Source organism: Numenius arquata, chromosome 2 (assembly GCF_964106895.1).
Source record: "Numenius arquata chromosome 2, bNumArq3.hap1.1, whole genome shotgun sequence".
In the NCBI taxonomy this organism is placed as follows: domain Eukaryota; kingdom Metazoa; phylum Chordata; class Aves; order Charadriiformes; family Scolopacidae; genus Numenius; species Numenius arquata.
In genome coordinates, this window is record NC_133577.1 from 63,861,140 (window position 1) to 63,878,269 (window position 17,130).

At 44.6% G+C, this 17,130-nt stretch overlaps 1 protein-coding gene across 2 annotated transcripts; it reads right to left on the minus strand.

The window, feature by feature from the left end:
* Positions 1-918: 918 nt before the first annotated feature.
* Positions 919-16,721, minus strand: BPGM (bisphosphoglycerate mutase). Of its 2 annotated transcripts, XM_074144471.1 has the most exons (5): positions 16,638-16,720; positions 15,858-15,934; positions 15,507-15,599; positions 12,445-13,100; positions 919-4,175 (listed from the first exon to the last, which is right to left on the minus strand). In XM_074144471.1, exons 4-5 carry the CDS (start codon positions 13,043-13,045, stop codon positions 3,997-3,999), a joined length of 780 nt encoding a protein of 259 aa, XP_074000572.1. In that variant the 5' UTR covers positions 13,046-13,100; positions 15,507-15,599; positions 15,858-15,934; positions 16,638-16,720; the 3' UTR covers positions 919-3,996. The 2 variants fall into 2 exon arrangements, with proteins under 2 accessions (XP_074000572.1, XP_074000571.1); XM_074144470.1 differs by lacking the exon at positions 15,858-15,934 and having other exon boundaries at positions 16,638-16,721.
* Positions 16,722-17,130: the final 409 nt, after the last annotated feature.

Below are 17,130 nucleotides of genomic sequence, written 5' to 3' on the forward strand. Positions count from 1 at the left end.
GCCACTTTATCACACTGAGCTTGACTTCTCAGCACAGCAACTTCCATACTCTGGTATCTGCTGCCCTCCCCTGCTCTGTCAGAATAACGGGAAGAGCAGGAACAGGGAGCTTCTTCCCTCTCTCCCCTTTCTGTAGGGTGGGGACACAACATGACTGCTAAATTCTGCTAGAATAGGCCCAAGAAGGCATGAGAGCTGACTAACAAGCTAATAAGACAGGAGGAGTGAGTGCCCTGTCATAGCCAGGCTGCCCTCTGTGTGATGCTAAAGCCAAGCTCCCTTTTGTATTCACCTACCCACAAAACCTTCAGCCACCGTAACACAAGGAAGAAGCAGCAACACCTGTTTGGCACAGCTCTCAAAATGGGGGTTCCTTCTCACCAAACCCTCCTGCAGTCTCCATTTGAATCATAAGAGACTGTTCCTACCATAGCTCTGAGCTTTCTCGATCAATAACAAGAAACAGGCCCCAGCAGACTTACACTTCCTTGCACTTGTCATTCAAGTCACAACTCTACTTGACACAAGAGTACTTTGGAGAGTGAAGGGGTTGGCTTTGTCTCCAGAAGCTACAATTTTAAACACCATCAAAAAGCAATGATTATTTTTTTTAAAAGCCAGCATGAGAAACAGTGAACATTTGTTTAGCTCCATTGTTCTGGAATTCAATGTTTAATTTGTTGTTCCTGTACAAATGCCCCCACAATTTCAAACAGGTATGTATTCCCCTCCAGCCCAACTTCTTTACATGTAAACATGAGGCAATGCTTGCTCTAACACTATTTTTATCCAACTGACTGCATGATATGTGATCAACGACTGCTTGATGAGTTCTGGAACCCTGAAGGTCACAGTTTTATTTACCTATTGGCCCTGGAAAGGAGACAAAGGAGAAGGGAGTAAAAGGAAGACAGACTGAAGCCAGATTAAATTTTATTTCAGGTGAATTTATTGAGTTATAAAGAACCTGCCAGCTCCACCATATTTACAAAGGTTTTCAAGAGGATTCTAGTTATTATTGCTACCGGGTCACAAGTTAAAAAAATGCATAAACAAACCAAATCAACCACATCCACAATGTCAACTGTAGAAACACTGGTTACCTTATAGGACTTTGAGGCATACTTAATCAAACATGGTAAAAGTGTTTTCCAACCAATGATTTTTAAAGTCACCAGCAGGATTCTCATTTCTTCCTTCTAAAGTAGCTATGCCTGAAGATCAGGCATCCTTATGCCACTGTTGATGGAAGCTGGTTTCTCTTCAATACACACGTTTTATGAATCAGGAATTTAATTAGAAGGCTATTCAGAAGCAAGCACTGCAAGGTGTTAAAATAATCTTAAAAAGCACAATGAAATCCCCAGTTGGTTTCATTTGACACTTTTGCAAGGTGGTATTGCTGCCAGATGTTCATGTAAAATCTTGTCATCACTTTGGAGTCACAACCAAAGCAAATGAAGTCAAACTTCCTAAGGACCTGTCACTATTCACATCTCAAGCAGCACTGCAGAAACAGTGCCACCTGAAAACATCATACTGCTGCTCTTTTCTTACTGTCCATGACTCTTTGAAAGGCCAATTTCAGCCATTCACCCACAAGAATGGGTGCTGCTAATGCTCTCTATCTTCACTCATCTGCCTTTCCATTCCCCACTCCATTCCCAAAAAGAGATCACAAATTCACTAAGAAAAGGGGAGGAGAAAGCATATCTCCCAGTCCGGCCAGATTCGTTTCCAAGTATATTTCAGCTACATCTCAAGTCCTGAAGAAGTTCTACATTACAATACCACAATGTCAAAGGGCACTGATAGCCAAGTCCTGGAAGCCCACACATCTGGATGCATGCAGTCCACATTGACAACAGGTGGCTCTGCTTGACTTGTTAATAAACACTAATTTTTCTTGTTACTGAACTTCACACATTATTGAATGTTTGGAGAAGAACCTAATCACTTGAGTGCCAGTGGCCCTCCTCAGGGCATTGACAGGTGAACATTTGCTGATCAACAATCTAACTCCAGAACACTGACCTGTGAAGTATCAACTAAAAATTAGAGTTACTCTATGTACAGAAAACTAAAAACCCGCAAAGGAATAAGTCAGTGTCAAATAGAGCAGCAGGGAAGCCACTAATAGTGTTTCAGAGGAAAAACACTCAAATACCCTTGCTTGTACAAAACAAGAGGAAACTTACCAGCTTTATGTTTAAAAGAGAAACATGTAACTTTGTTCCTACTGCAAGGGCAACAAAAACAAAATCAAAAAGAAGCCCAAGCATCATTCATGCAAGAGAAACTACCACCTAGCAAGAGGTCTTTTATGGAGTACACACTACACTAACAGGAGCCAGCATCAGACCTGGAAAGTCTACATCCCTATTAGCAGGGAGACTGTCCCAAGCACACCACACTGCTCTCCTCAAAGTTAAAACACATCCTCTCACACTTAGGAAATGAGCTACAGAGCTGCTCACTGCAAAGAAGCAGCTACTCTAGGATTTTAAGTTCATACTATCATCATACTGAGGGAATTCTTATCAACTTCTCCTGCGATTTGCAGCTGGGCCATGCTGAGAATGCATTCAGCTCAAACAGTACATACACAAGAGCCACCCATGTTGGTAACCAAGGACAGAATCCAGATGTTCAGGTGTTGAGACACTGGGTCAGATCTAAATTTAAGTAACAATTTCATATTTGCAAGTAAGATTAGAGCAAGACTTCAAAAGTGGAATTCTCTCGATGCTTGTGTACATAAAGAGAACATCAAGTTGCCATACATGCCACACTACATCCAACCACAGTGTGAACTGTTTGAATTTGGTGCCAAATACAAGAGCAAGGCCACACTCAGCAGGAATCAAGCTATGATTGTGAGGAGAGTTTTATAGGAAAACACTTTTAGGCATGGCAGAACATCCATCCCTACCAGCATGATGGCTGAATGAGCTGCGCCCAGTACACTTATTACATGCCTTATGCATCTCTTCCAGCCCCCCGGAGAAATTGAGACAGAGAACACCACAGTAATATTTACTTGGAAATATTTATCAAGAGATCTTTGCAACTCAGGAAAGCTCAGAGGAGGATTTTCCTATATCCAGTTTTACTGAGGTAAGCAGGAATTATCCTAACAACTCGACTACAAGATGATAAAACCTCTAGTACATGTTACTTAAGTGTTTCAAAGCTATTCAGATCACTCACTAAGAGCTAAGTGATAATTTAAACACTGAGCAGGAACTGTGCTTAGTTCGTGGACTAAAGTCTGAGTTAAGTCCTATTACTGCAAGCCAGCAAAATGCAGTCATGCTAGGCTTTGCAAAGATGGTGGAGGAAAAGGGATTCCTTCTAGGTTACTTAAAAAATGTAATAAAAAGACAACTATGGTAACAGTCTGAACATCTCTACAAAATTCTCCTCTGGACCATGAACTGGCCTTGGAAGACTCAAAATGACAAAAGCAAAGAGCTGTACAGCTGACAGTGTTCTGAAAGACCAAAAGGAACTCCATCCAGAACAAATTGTCATAGCCATTGACACAAAGGAATCATACTGGATAACTCTGTTACCTGGTGCCATTTTATTAGTGAGGAAGTTTTAGCACCTACAACAACCTGGACTTAATTAGTCCAGTAAGCTGGTGCTTTTCCCCTTAACAGATTAGGGCTGATTGTTGGTAAACAGCAACAATCTATCCCTTGAGTTCTGTACTGGGCCACTCTCAATGCTAGATCTGGGGCAGACTGCCCTGCAAGTTTCCATTACCTGAATGATCTCTTGATTTCGTTTTTCATTGTCCATAACCTCATGCTGAGATCTAAATTCCAGTTTTTGAAAGGCAGAGGGTTAATCTACCAACTTGAGACTCAACAACTGTCCCTTCCAGTTATTTGGTGCTTGAAATTGAGACTTTCATACAGTGCAACCTAGCAGTCATACATAAATCATCACTTATTGCCACACTTTGAAAACAGTTGTGTTAGTGGGATTTTACTTCTCAGCAGATTTTACTTTCCCTTGATCTTCCACTTTTTTAATGGCAGCTTGGATAGCTTCTTGATCACCCAGAAACTGGTGTGGGCCCAGAGGGTGCAGGTTCTCATCAAGTTCAAGAAGTATGGGTACACCAGTGGGGAGAGTAACATTGATGATGTCCTCATCAGAGATGCCTGCCAAAGAGAAAACAAATAGACAATTAAGCTGTTCACTAGGTGTAACTATCTAGCTAATTTTCTGGCTAGCTTATTCTTATTTCTTAAATCATCTAGTCTTACAAAAGTCAAGGACATGTTCCAGCCTTCATCAATATCACCAGCTACTCAAGGGTCAATTACCAGCTGGACCACAGCTTGGTTAGTGCTTTAGTAACACAGCTAAAGGAGGGAGTTCCCATCAAGGTGAAGACAGTTTCTTTATTTTTCAGTCTAGGCATGCGAAATAAACAGGAGGAAATTGCCCTGGAGTCTTTACTTTTCCTTTAGTACAGGACATTGAGGACAACAGGTTCTCCTCCATATTTTCCCAACTCATGCATCACAAAAGAGTTATTAGAGTCCACATGTGGTGCTCCAACATGAAACAGCCTCTGCTAAGCAACCAATACAAACAGTCTCTTTAAAAAGGCAGGATACCAAGGTCAATTTTTCTCTTAAAATTTTCTGTGCAAAGCTTCTCTCACAAGCTGTCTTCAAAATCCTTCTAGTGTAAGGACCACTGTTTGCCCGCATCTGATTTCTCAAAAGCAAGTTTATAGCATCTTGCCTACAGTACTATTCTCAGAATTACTAGATACAGGATATTCATTTCCATTTTCAAATGAGGGAGATAGGAAAAAAGAAGGGAGAACGTCAAGTCATACAACTTGGGCGCATTTTCCTGTATTTTTCCACTTCACTAAAATAATGCATACCTAGGGAGAGAATTTACTTTACCCAGCTGTGCTTAAACTATTCTGGGGCTCTAATCTCAATGAAATTGTTGGTTATTTTTACATCAAACACACAAGACTCCAAAGCATCTAAGTGAATTTTGCAACCAAACCTCCAAGTCTCCACACAAGGTCTAAATAGTTGTATGAAGCAGCAGTGACTGCAAAGTCATTATTCCTCAAAACTTTCAGGCAAAAGAAAGCTAATGTCATTGGGAATGTCAATTATTTCTTTTTTTCACCCCTTTTAAGCAGCACTGAGGTCACAATGGCAGCCTGTTGTTGTAAAGCAGGACAGCTTCAAGTTGACACCATATAAACCGGCCAAAGGTACATGAAGAAAACATCCTCTTGAGCAGCTGACAAAACAGATGCTTCTCAGAACATATGGGTGCAAATTTACCAGTGATTTTCACATTAAGTAGAAAAGCAGAGCCAACATATTAACAGGAAAACACACAAAGGCAAGACACTTAGCAACAGCAGGATGACAACAGGTCAGGAAAAACAGAACTAACCATGAAGTGAGAGCCATTTTATGTCCTTGCGCAGAGACTACAAGCATGCAAATTTTGCAGTGATCTGTTCTTGCTTTGACTAGGCTAAGCACTGAGTTCAGCTGTGGATTAGCCCTAAATTTCAGAAGGGCATGGAGCAAGAGAAACAGAGAAACCCTTGCAAGAAGCTTACACCTCATTACATCAGTCCATTAAAAAGAGTTATATTCTGCCAGTTTAAGCAACCCTGGTATACAAGGGATAAATAATTCACCTGTTGTAGGCAGAAGAATCACAGACTTACAGAAAAGCACCCAAGGAGCACCTAAAATTTTAAAACCGCACAGAAATCAAGAGGAAAAATACTGAGCACGTTTACAAAGCACAAGCACTATTCTCAAGGACTTTGGTTCGCAAAACAAGCAGCCGAGCTGCCTGAGCTCTTATTTCAAAGATTCTTAAATGTATTAAAGAACATAAATATGTCACCAGGTATCCATAGAGAATCTAGCCCTAGGAAGTGTTCTGCCCACTTCTCAAATTCAGTCTCCCAGACTAAACCATTCAGATATACACAAAACAGATGAAGTCATGCAGGAGAATTTAGGCAAACCACATAATGTGGTCAGGAGCCAAGATATTTAAAGGTTTCCTCTGAAGATGGATTAAACAAAACTAGCTGTAGCTACATGGATTCAGAAATGCATTTCACTGTTTTTACACAACACAGTGACCACACCAATGTCAACTAGTATTGATTTACAAAGCAAAATAGCGCTGTCTAGGATAAACAAGTTCCAGCAAGCACGTTGGCTTTCTCCTTGGGATTCTTCCTCATATAGGACTGTTGCCTCACAGCCAGAAGGTTGGAAACACAAATTGAAGTCAGGTGAAAATCCTAAAGAAACAATCCTGTCCTGTAGCTTTATTTCAGCACCACTACTGTATTTGTATAGCATTTCTGTTCTTCAAGAAGCAAGAAGCTGATCAAACTCTTCTGTTGCAGGCAAAACGTACACAGAAGGGTCCCCACCCAGCAGGCCAGGAGGACAGTAAGAGATCACATCTTACACTCCGGCCACTGCAAGCCTGAGCTAACTGCTATCCAGTTACTTCATGCGCTGTAACTATAGCCCAGTGACCTTTTCTTGCACTTCATCTGAGCTGGCCTGTGTCACAACCCCACCTTATCTCACAGGGAAGATGGGTGAAATCAGGGCAAGGACTCAACTGCTGACTACAAGGTGCAGTGGGAAATAAGACCATTGAAGAAGGAACACTCTTCCCCCCAGGAAAATGCTAAAGCCTGGGTCTCAGCACTGCTGAAGGCTACTGTGTTGCTTTCCCCGTGTTCTCTTTCCCTGAGGGGCTTTAAAACTAAAGTCCTACCTACTTACAGCCATGAGAATCCACAGACATTACTGAAGTACTCAAGGATGTCTTCCTCAGGACCCCAGATAAAATGCTGACCGGGCAACTACATTCCTCAAGTGGACATCTCCCATGTTCTCTCTCATGACCCCCCATTAAACATTGTTCCTTAACAGCAGCTGTATAGCAGGAAGCCATTAGCTACATGACCATTGTAAGAATTAGGTAAAGCACTTATTATGAAAAAGACCTTTCAAAGTCACATTCGGAATTCTGCCTCAGCTCACTTATGCTCCATTTAATTCAACTGGGTGATCAAACACACAGACACCAGTAATATCACTGTGCAAGCTTAAGAATTCACCTTCACCTGGTAGCCCATAAATGCTTTTAAATACATGCACCCTGGAAAGTCCTACAGAGGCAAAAGTCATTGGGCTTGATTTCAAACACCTACAGCCAACTTCTGCAAGGGCTGGCTCAGCTTCTCCCTCCCTCTCACCTGTTCTTTCCAAGTTCCTTCCTTCTATTCTTACGGTCAGACCACCACAAAACACACATAACTGTTGAGAATAGCCGCATCCCTCCTCTCTTGCATGTCAAGTACACTTGAAGCCAGATGATTCATCCAACAAAACACACAAGATCATATGCATAAATTCAGCCACCATGGGCTTGTTCTAGAACTGGTGCTTCATAACTGAGATCCAAAAATCAGGTCATAGCATCCTTCCCACAAGCTTAATGAAAACACTGAAGCTTTAGCCTAGTAAGTTAAATATCCAGGGCCAGACTGTGCCCTCCCTGCAGGCTGGCAGAGGCCCTCGCTTCAGTAGGGTAGAGGAGGGACGCGGGCACAGTGTTAGAACCTGGCTGTTAACCTTCACAGAATGTTAGCTCACTGAGCAGATCTTACAGAAAGGAGGAAGATGGATGGGCTACAACCACGGCTGCAGAATATTATCTACACTTGTTTCACCCTTCTGTCCGCCAAGAATTTATGTCTGTGTTGGGTTTGCATGGCAAGGTGTTGGTAGTGGGAGGGGCTACAGTGGTGGCTTCTGTGACTGCTAGAAACTTCCCCTATGTCCAATACAGCCAATGCCAGCTGGCTCCAAGATGGACCCACTGCTGGCCAAGGCCAAGACCAACAGTGGTAGCATCTCTGTTAGGACATATTTAAGTAGGGAAAAAACCTAAACACTGCTGCATAACCGTGGCCAGGAAGGAGAATACATGACAGAAACAACTCTGCAGACACCAAGGTCAGTGAAAGAGGAGGAGCTCCAGGTGTCAGAGCAGATATTCACCTGCAGCCCACAGTGAAGACCATGGTGAGGCAGGCTGTCCCCCTGCAGCCCATAGAGGTCCACAGTGGAGCAGATATGTACATGTAGCCCAGAGAACCCCATGCAGGTGGATACACCCAAAGTAGGTTGTGACCATGGAGGGCCACGCTGGAGCAGGTTTGTTGGCAGGACTTGTGACCCTGGTAAGGGAACCCATGCTGGAACAGTCTTTTTCTGAAGGACTGCACCCCCTAGAAAAGGTATAACAAAGGTATGCATAGCAGCTGCTCCAAAAGAGAAGTGTCATTATAACAAATGCCGACCCCCTCCTTTCTCTTGGGTTTTACTGCTGAGCAGACATCATATGGTATGGAATATCCCTTTGGTCAGTTTGGGTCAGCTGTCCTGGCTGTGTCCCATCCCAAGCCTACTGGGAGCAGGGGGGCTGGAGAGAGAGTCTTGATGCTGTGCACTGCCCAGCAGTTACCAAAGGACTGGTTTATTATCAAGAACCTTCTAGCTACCAATACAAAGCACAACACTGTGAGGGCTGCTATGGGGGAAATCAACTCCATCTCAGCCAGACCCAATACAATGTCATTACGTTAACAGCTCCTGATCACAGTCTGACTTTGACTGTGGTCATTACTGAGGTCATCCCAATATGAGACAGCGTAGGAAAGCAAACCATGAATTTATCATATTCCTATGCAGTAGAGAAATCTAATCTGCCTTGAAGTCAAGCAGTCCAGGATTAAACAGACTGAAAGAGGCATGAGATTTGCTATTATCATCACCAGCTGTCAACTATAGCATCAGGTGAGAAAGTCCCATAAGTCTTGAGTGAGACGCAGGCTGCACTACCACCACCAGGAACTCAGGGCAACACTGTGACAAATGGAGTTCTCAGAGCACCCAGCTCCGGAACCTACCAGCACACGTAACTGCCCTTGGACAGAGCTCTGGCAAAAACCTCTCCAACTCTGGCTGAAGCATTCTTGAGAGTCCCTCAAGCCCAAGTTTGGCAAAACTAGTCACTAACAACTCATGTATGAAACCTTTCTGTCTCAGCTGCAGGTCCTGGTCAGATTGTTCCAGCCCTTTTGCATGGTCATCAGGCATTTGCCACCCCCTTCCCCGGGCTGATTCAAGCCACCAACATGACAGAAAACTACCCACTCCTTGCTGTTTCCTGCGAGTTTACAGACCAAGTTAACTTGGAAAAAGTCCCAACAAGCTCATAAGAAATAAGCAGAAGCACAGAGCAAAGACTGGGATGAATGATGGGGAGTGCAAGACCATCTCACTTCAACAGCAGTGAGTTCTTAGATCTCAAGCTGGTTTCTGTAACTGCCCTCAGACACCAGTCACATAAGTAGTATCTCCTTAAGAAGGTTGAGTGGCAAAATCAGTAAAATAAGATTATTAGGTAGTCCCCAACACAGAATCCACACCAGGACTCACAGTGTGTAGCTCCAGCATGTAAACTACTGAAATACTGTAACTGCACAAGTATCACACAGTAATGGAAAAAGTAAAGCCCTGAGGGCACTGCTCTCCCTGCTCACCAGCTGGCAAGACCAGCATCAGGCCTTCCCAGTCATCATGTTCTGCTTGTGAGCCCAGTTCCAGAGCTCTGTCCCAGCTCTGTGACCACTATCAGAGAAGCTCAATGGGTGCGACATCTGCATCTTTCTTCAAGAGATCAGGTAATGCCTCCCCATCTATTGAACAAACCTGGTATGTTTACTTTAGATATCCTCCTCATTAACATCCTGTTGCCATTACTTTTTCAATGCATCAGAAATGGTACACGTGAAAGAAAAAAATATGGCCTGCCTAAAAACCTGAGCTGCAAGTCATGCTCCATACCAATAGGTGTCACAGAACAAAACAGCTACTAAGTTATGGCAAGACACTTCCACCAGCAAGCACAAGACTGCTGCCTGAGGAAAGTGTTACTTTTAGAGAGCCTTTCCAACTCTAACAACATATAATGAAAACTGTCCTCTTGCTCTGCCTATTTTCAGTTGTGCCAATGATTCCTAGCATCATCACATACACCACCTGAAGATGATACAAAGAATAAGTGTTCTGAAGAGACTGGTCAAGTTTAGTTACAAAGACTTAAAAATTTGATGCCAACATTCTTTGACACGATTGCACAGAACAGCCACACTTGTCCTTGGTGGCATTTATCAAAATCATAGGGATTATCTGGAAGGAATACAGCTCACAGCACTGATATCTTCAGCAGCACCGTCTGGGAGAAGTGTTACTCAGCCCACCAGGACAAAAGAGCAAGCTCTCAGGGAAGTTGCTGTTTCAGATCTTCAAGTGCGTATAAGAGTATGGTCCAGTTTGTGTTAAATATTGTTATCAGAAAGACTACTGCGGTTTCACTTTGTAAGTCCTCACAGATCCTACACACATCGCATATGCCTTAATGAGGTCCACTCTGAGCACTGAGAAAACGAGAACAAAAAATCAAAACCCACAGTCAAAGTCTTGTTAGCCTGACATTCTGTTCTCTGGTGATTTTTGTGTGCAAGTAGATAGCAGATCCAACTAGATGTAGTTGGAGCTCTGGAAAAAAAAAAAACCAACCAGCACGTAGTAATAACAGAAGTCTTAAAGCCCTGTTCCTGCCACCCTTCAGGCCAGCTCCGCAGCAATCCAAACCTCCACTGCGTAAAGGGCAGAAAAGCCAGCATGTATCTGGCAATTGCTCCTGTATGGGAGCAGGGGTAGCTGACGGACAGTCCTCAGACAAGCAAACTAAATCCTCTGCCAAGGATCCCTCACATTTCCCTACGTAAGCACATGCTGGGAGGGACGAGATACAGTGTAGGACAGACAAGAGAGAAAGCTCTGTTCTACTTTGGTTCAGTGTGGGCAGCCCTGGAAGAATGATACCTAACAGATTGTCCCAAAGGAAAGCTTCACAGCTGCTATAACTTACAGCATTCTCTCCGATCTCAATGCACCAAGGAATCCAGCCATAATAACTTTAAAGTAACCTTTACCAGTCAGTGATACTGTCGGCTCTAGCCTTGGTGCACGCCTGCTCTGACAATGGCCCAAGGTTTCTGCTGAAGCTGTGGTCAGCTTGCAGCATTTCATCCCCTAAGGCCTTGGCCAGCACGTTTTCACCAAACTCGTTCAGTTCTTGGGGATAGCCAGGGAGGGGACAGGGAAGACACCATGGTTGCAGATCACTGTCCCTTTTTCCTTTGTAATTCTTTATTATTTCCCATGGTGCAGACAACCACCCGGACCACATCAGTGGAACCAGCTGAACCAACCTTCCTCCTTAACCCAAGCAGTGATCTATACCCCAGAATTCACAGCTTCTATAGTCCCAGAAGTCACTTGTACAGCTTATTCCCTGGGCTTCTGACTCCTGCTAAAGCATCAGCTGTCCTGACTGTTGGAGTGTGCCTGAATGCAAAAAGTGCTCAGCAGAGTTGGAGCTGTAGAGGCACACAGCACAGGGTTTTATAACTAAAAAAAAATAAAAATGAGTGGACACAATCCAGACTGTGCATAATTGCAACTACACCTCTAGTAGGCTGCATTCATACACATAATCACTAAATTCTACTCTACCCACAGGCAAAGAAATTAATACATCTTCCAGTTTAGGATGATCTAAACTAGAAACCATTATCGTTGAAGAGGCGGCAGGGGAAAGAATCTAACAATGAATCACATCCTTTTCAGATCCCAAATAAATAAGCAATCTTATGCTAAGTTACCAGCTTTGCTGTTCATTGGTAGGCATTTGCTATATTGGGAAATACAATATTTGCATAAGCTTTAGCAAGTACCTACTCTCTGCAGAACTCCTTGTCACAGCAGCTTTTTGAAGTAAAAATTACCAAGAATGAAGCCTCAAAAGTGACCCACCAGAGAAACAGTCAAGAAAAGATTCTGCAACCCAAGACAAGCACTTTATTCTGCTGTGTTATAGTAATGCTTGTTTATTGAACAGATTATGACTTCAACCCTTCTGACAAAGCAGCTGATTAAATCCAAAAATAGTTAGACACAAACTCTTCAGGCTCTATCTAGACCAGCCACAAAATTAGTTTGAATACAGTAGTTTAAAGTGAGCAGTAAGAAACAAGGGGAAAGCATCTAACTCTTAACTACATTAACCTAACTAATTCTCTCCTCCTCTCACATCCCACAGTTTTATACCTGTTCCAAAAGGCCAGGTACTTTCTTCCTGGAGACCACAGACATTAAGTGTTACATTGCCCAGATAAATAATATACACTACAGAACAAGATGTAAAGCTTTAAGCACTTGAGTAAAGAGATGAGGGGAAGTCTATAAGGAAGATCCTTACCTTCCACGTGCTTCAGCAATGCCCTGCTGCTGTTACCATGAGCAGAGATAAGGATCATTTTGCCACTTTTCAGTTCTGGCACTATCTTTTCATTCCAATAGGGAAGAAGTCTATCAAGCACATCTTTTAGACTTTCAGCTTTTGGGAGATTATCCTGAGAGACGTCACTGCATTTATACCGGCGATCGTTGTATATCTCTTCATAGTAAGGATGAGATTCAGTTATGGGAGGTGGGGTAACATCATAGCTTCTCCTCCATATTTTCACTTGCTCCTCCCCATGATTCAGAGCCATTTCTGCTCTGTTGAGACCAATCAGTGCACCATAGTGACGTTCATTCAGTCGCCAGGAACTCTGAATGGGGACCCACTCTTGGCCCATCTCTTCCAGGATAAGCCACGCAGTCTGGATGGAGCGGCTGAGTACAGAGGTGAAGACGAGGTCAAACTCAAAGCCCAGTGCTTTAAGGTGTTTGCCACAGTTCTGAGCTTCCTTTATCCCATCACTGCTCAGCTTCTGGTCCACCCAGCTGCAGAAGCGATTCTCCTTGTTCCAGGCTCCTTCCCCATGTCTTAAGAGAACAAGCCTGTACTTAGCCATTTTGGTTGCAGCTTAGCACAGATGACAGCTGGTCTGGCATCTAATAATGATGCATCTGGACAGAGACATGAGACAGATACATCAAACATCCCATAGATAATGCATTACAAGTAGTAATAAGGCAGCAAAGAGTAGACAACTATCAGAATCAAAACAACCAAAGAAACAAGTGTCTGCAGAGTATGTTTTTACCTTTGAGGACTCCTGCCTTTGACTTCCTTCCCACCCTCACATGGGAGGAAAAGCACCATCCTTCACCCAGCTTGCTGCAACTAGCCCACTTAACCAACTGATTAGTAGCAGATTTGTACAAGCTGTTCCTGCCTACAGACTTCCCTCAAGTGCTTATACAGAGCCTCACTCAACATTAGAGGCTCCCAACCAGAAAAACAGATCTTACTCTCACTGGTGAGCTTAGAGGTGAGACATGGAGCCCAAGATCGTAAGAGCTACCCAGACACACACTGGCTCCAAGGGAGTGCAGGCACAGATAGCAACTGTGATCCTCAGCCAGAGCAACTGGAGAGGAGGACCACAGAATTGCAACTGGCAATACATAGAACCTTATTAGCTTTCCTCAAGAGATGTCACCATAATCATGCTTTGCATAAGTTGTTTCCTCACATCCCCATTCTGTCCTGCTAATTATGCCAGTCTCTGCTTGATTTTTTCCCCAGGCCACCTCCTCCACACTCAAGTGCCACAACACACCTACTCTGCAATGCAATGCACAAATAGCGAGTCCCCATTTCACTGAATCCAGAAGCAATCTCACAGATTATTCCACCCCTTCCTGACTTTCAAGTATATTTTTCCCTCTTTAAGGTCCCTTCCAACTCTAACCATTCTATGATTCTATGATAAGATTAATGTTTTCACTTTTGCAGCAGGCACAGATGGCATATTTTCTGTCCTCATTAAATAACGGACAGTTACACATTCATAACATCAAGCAGCACCTTTCTCTGCTCCTGTTGACTGAGCAAAACCACCTCTGAATTGTCTTCAATGATAAATGGATTTTGACCATTCACCCAAGCTTTTGCAATGTGGCCAAGGGTCTTCTAGCAGATTATGCGATGCCTGAAAGGTTCATCTAGCACAGCACTGCAACTCTGAAAGCCCCACCTGATCACTCTGACCTGGGATATCAGAAACTAGATAGCAACAGAAGACAATTCCCTGCACCAGGAGGACCACTGTATACTTTAATGAACATTAAGTTCTCCCAAACCACAGGCAGCGGGAGATTGAGGTCTGATTTCTGCACACCCAACTTTGGACTAGATTTCCACAAGAGACACACTTATGGGAGCTCCCATCATCTCAAATCAGTTGGAGCTGCTCCAATCACACTCCAAGTGTCTTAAGTTCAGGCCCACTGTGACTGAATTAAGTCAGCAGGACACGTTAGGCCGATGCACTCTGGATTTTGGTAAGCACCCAGCACACTGTCAGCATTCATTTTTACCAGACTTTCAAAAAGTGTATAGAAAAATGTGAACTCATTAACAGCCTCAGTAATTTGATCTCGACTACAGCAGCAGCTTAGTTCTCCTTTATTCCACAGAAGACAGATTCTACATCACACCAGGACACTACACAATACCTCCCCAGCTTTAACTTCTGACTCCTGCTCAGGATTAAAAATCCTTTGAGGACTAACAGATTTTTACAGAGTATCAGCATGTATTGTCTGATACACAGTAGACACTCGGTAAACACAAGGGAAAGTCTTCTATGATTTCCCACAAAGGAGGCCTGAATTTTGTGTATGAAAAGGAGGAACTCAGACAAAATCCCTTCGATGTTTTACTTTTTCCACTCACAATAATCAGTTGCACATAAAGCAAAGAAATCAACTATTGCTAGGATTCAGATGTCATGTCACATCACATATAATACTATAAAATACCAGGTTTACAACAAAAGAGTATCAGATAGATCACTTTGGGTTTAGATGGAAATGCTTTCTCCAACATCCCACACATATGATTAAAAACTGCAGTGTGTTCAAAGCATGAGCTACTACACAAAACATAGCCACATAAAAAGCTCTATCTCTGCAGATACTTCATTGTTCAGTTTAACTAATTATGCGATCTGTTCCTGTGGATAATACAGTTTACAAAAGCTTACAAAATTAAGACTCAAAACAAAAAAACACAAGACCAAACAATAGAGGAGATGCACCTGTTCACACAGGCTCTTACTTGAGTACTTTTGGTCAAAACCAATAAAAAAACTCAATGAAAAAAAAAAGAAAGACTCATGCAAAGATGTAAAATCATCTGGGGACCATAAACTCCAGTTCAGTTATATAAAAGGTTATACAGAATCACCACTCTCAAGCAAATTTAGAAAGAACTGGCAGTCACACGGTTGTTTAAATATAAGTCCACTTATGGAAGTATTTAAGTTAGAAAGCCTTAGAGTAACACATGGAAATAATCCTACTCACCTTTCTTATGGCAAAGGAACAACCTGCACAAATCCCAGTACAGACTCAAGAATTGCTTTATACAGAGGCCACCACACACTCTTGGCTAGTTACCTGCAGGAAGAGAATAAACACCAAGTGCTCACACAGAAAGAAACCACAAGTGCAAATGGCTATGCCAACCATCATTCGCTCTCAGAGCTGTAAGGAAATAAAGCACACCCCTTGTACGGGCTGGGAAAGCTACCAACTTCCTTCTCCCAAAAAGATGCAAATGCACAGCTCCTGCATTTCCAACAAGGGAAAGCTTCTTGTCTCCCAGATGCCCCAGGATATTATTTGCTCCTCAAGATTTGTTTAGACTGCAATTACCATAGCTCCAGTGCACAGAAATCCACCAAAACCTTTGGGACACCATAGAGGATACGAACAGCAGACCTGGACCCAGCCTAAAACAGAAACAACAGAGAGCCCCGGCTCAGTAGAACCAAGCAAGGGGCTCACGATAAATATCTTACAGGGGCAGATCTTTTAGCCAAGCACAGTTTTAAGGTCTAACTGCCAGAGGTAGTCATTTCCAGGACTCCTCGCTCCAACCAGCTCCAAAGCTCACCCGCTCAGCCCTTTTATAAAGCGTCCCTGTGCGGTGCACCCATGTCTCAGCCTTTCCTAAGAAGGGAGAGGCTTACCCAGAGGCGGGGCCGCAACTCCCATACACATACACACCCGCACACAAACACACGAGGCTGCTCGGGAGCGGGGCAGCAACCACCACACACAAACACACACGAGGTGCCTCACAGCTCCTGCCCCCTCAGGAAGCCCCTACCTGCCCCGGGCATAACACCACCACCCTCAAGGGACACACACACACACGGCCGGCTACGGGTCCCATCACTCCCCAAGGGAGCCCGCCTGCACCCCCCGCACACACACACCACACACATCCCTCCTCAGGGAGCCTCCTGTGGGCCCCAACAACCCCTCTCCGCAGGGCCCGCACGGAGGGCCGGCACAACCCCTCCGAGGGAGGGCCCCCTCCATCTCCGCCACCGCCCCGCACAACCGTTAGCCGCCCTTCCCCCCCTCCGCCCCCCCAACGCTCGTCCCTCAGCTTCAGAGAATTAACAATCCAAACCCGCGCTGCCTTACTGCGCCCGCTCAGCACGTCGCAGCCTGCCCCCAAGGCCGGAGCAAACGCCGCCCGCTCGCCCCGCCGCCGCCGCTGCTGCGCCGGGAGAGGGGTGGGACCCCACCGTCTTAATGAGGCCACTGCGTCCCCACGCCCGCGAAGCCGAGGGGAGCCGATTGGCTGGCGCAGAGGATGAGCACCGCCTTCAGCCAATGATACCGAGCTTGGGGGTCGAGCCGCAGAGAGCGGCGTGGTGCCTAGGGGCGCGCTGGGAACCGAGCCCAGCCAGCCCGGGCGCTCCTCCGGCCACCCACCCCCCCCCGACCTCGGGTCTCGATGCCCGGTGGAGCCTGCGGGGCTCCTGATGCCGTGTCCGTCCAACTGTGTCCCCTCCCCCCATCTCCGCCGCGAAAATCCTATCCTCAAAGAGCAGGTCGTTTTCCCGCGAGGGATAACAGCGCAGATGGTGGTTCCCCCCCCGCCCCCAGCGGCGCTGGACACGCAGGCGGCCGC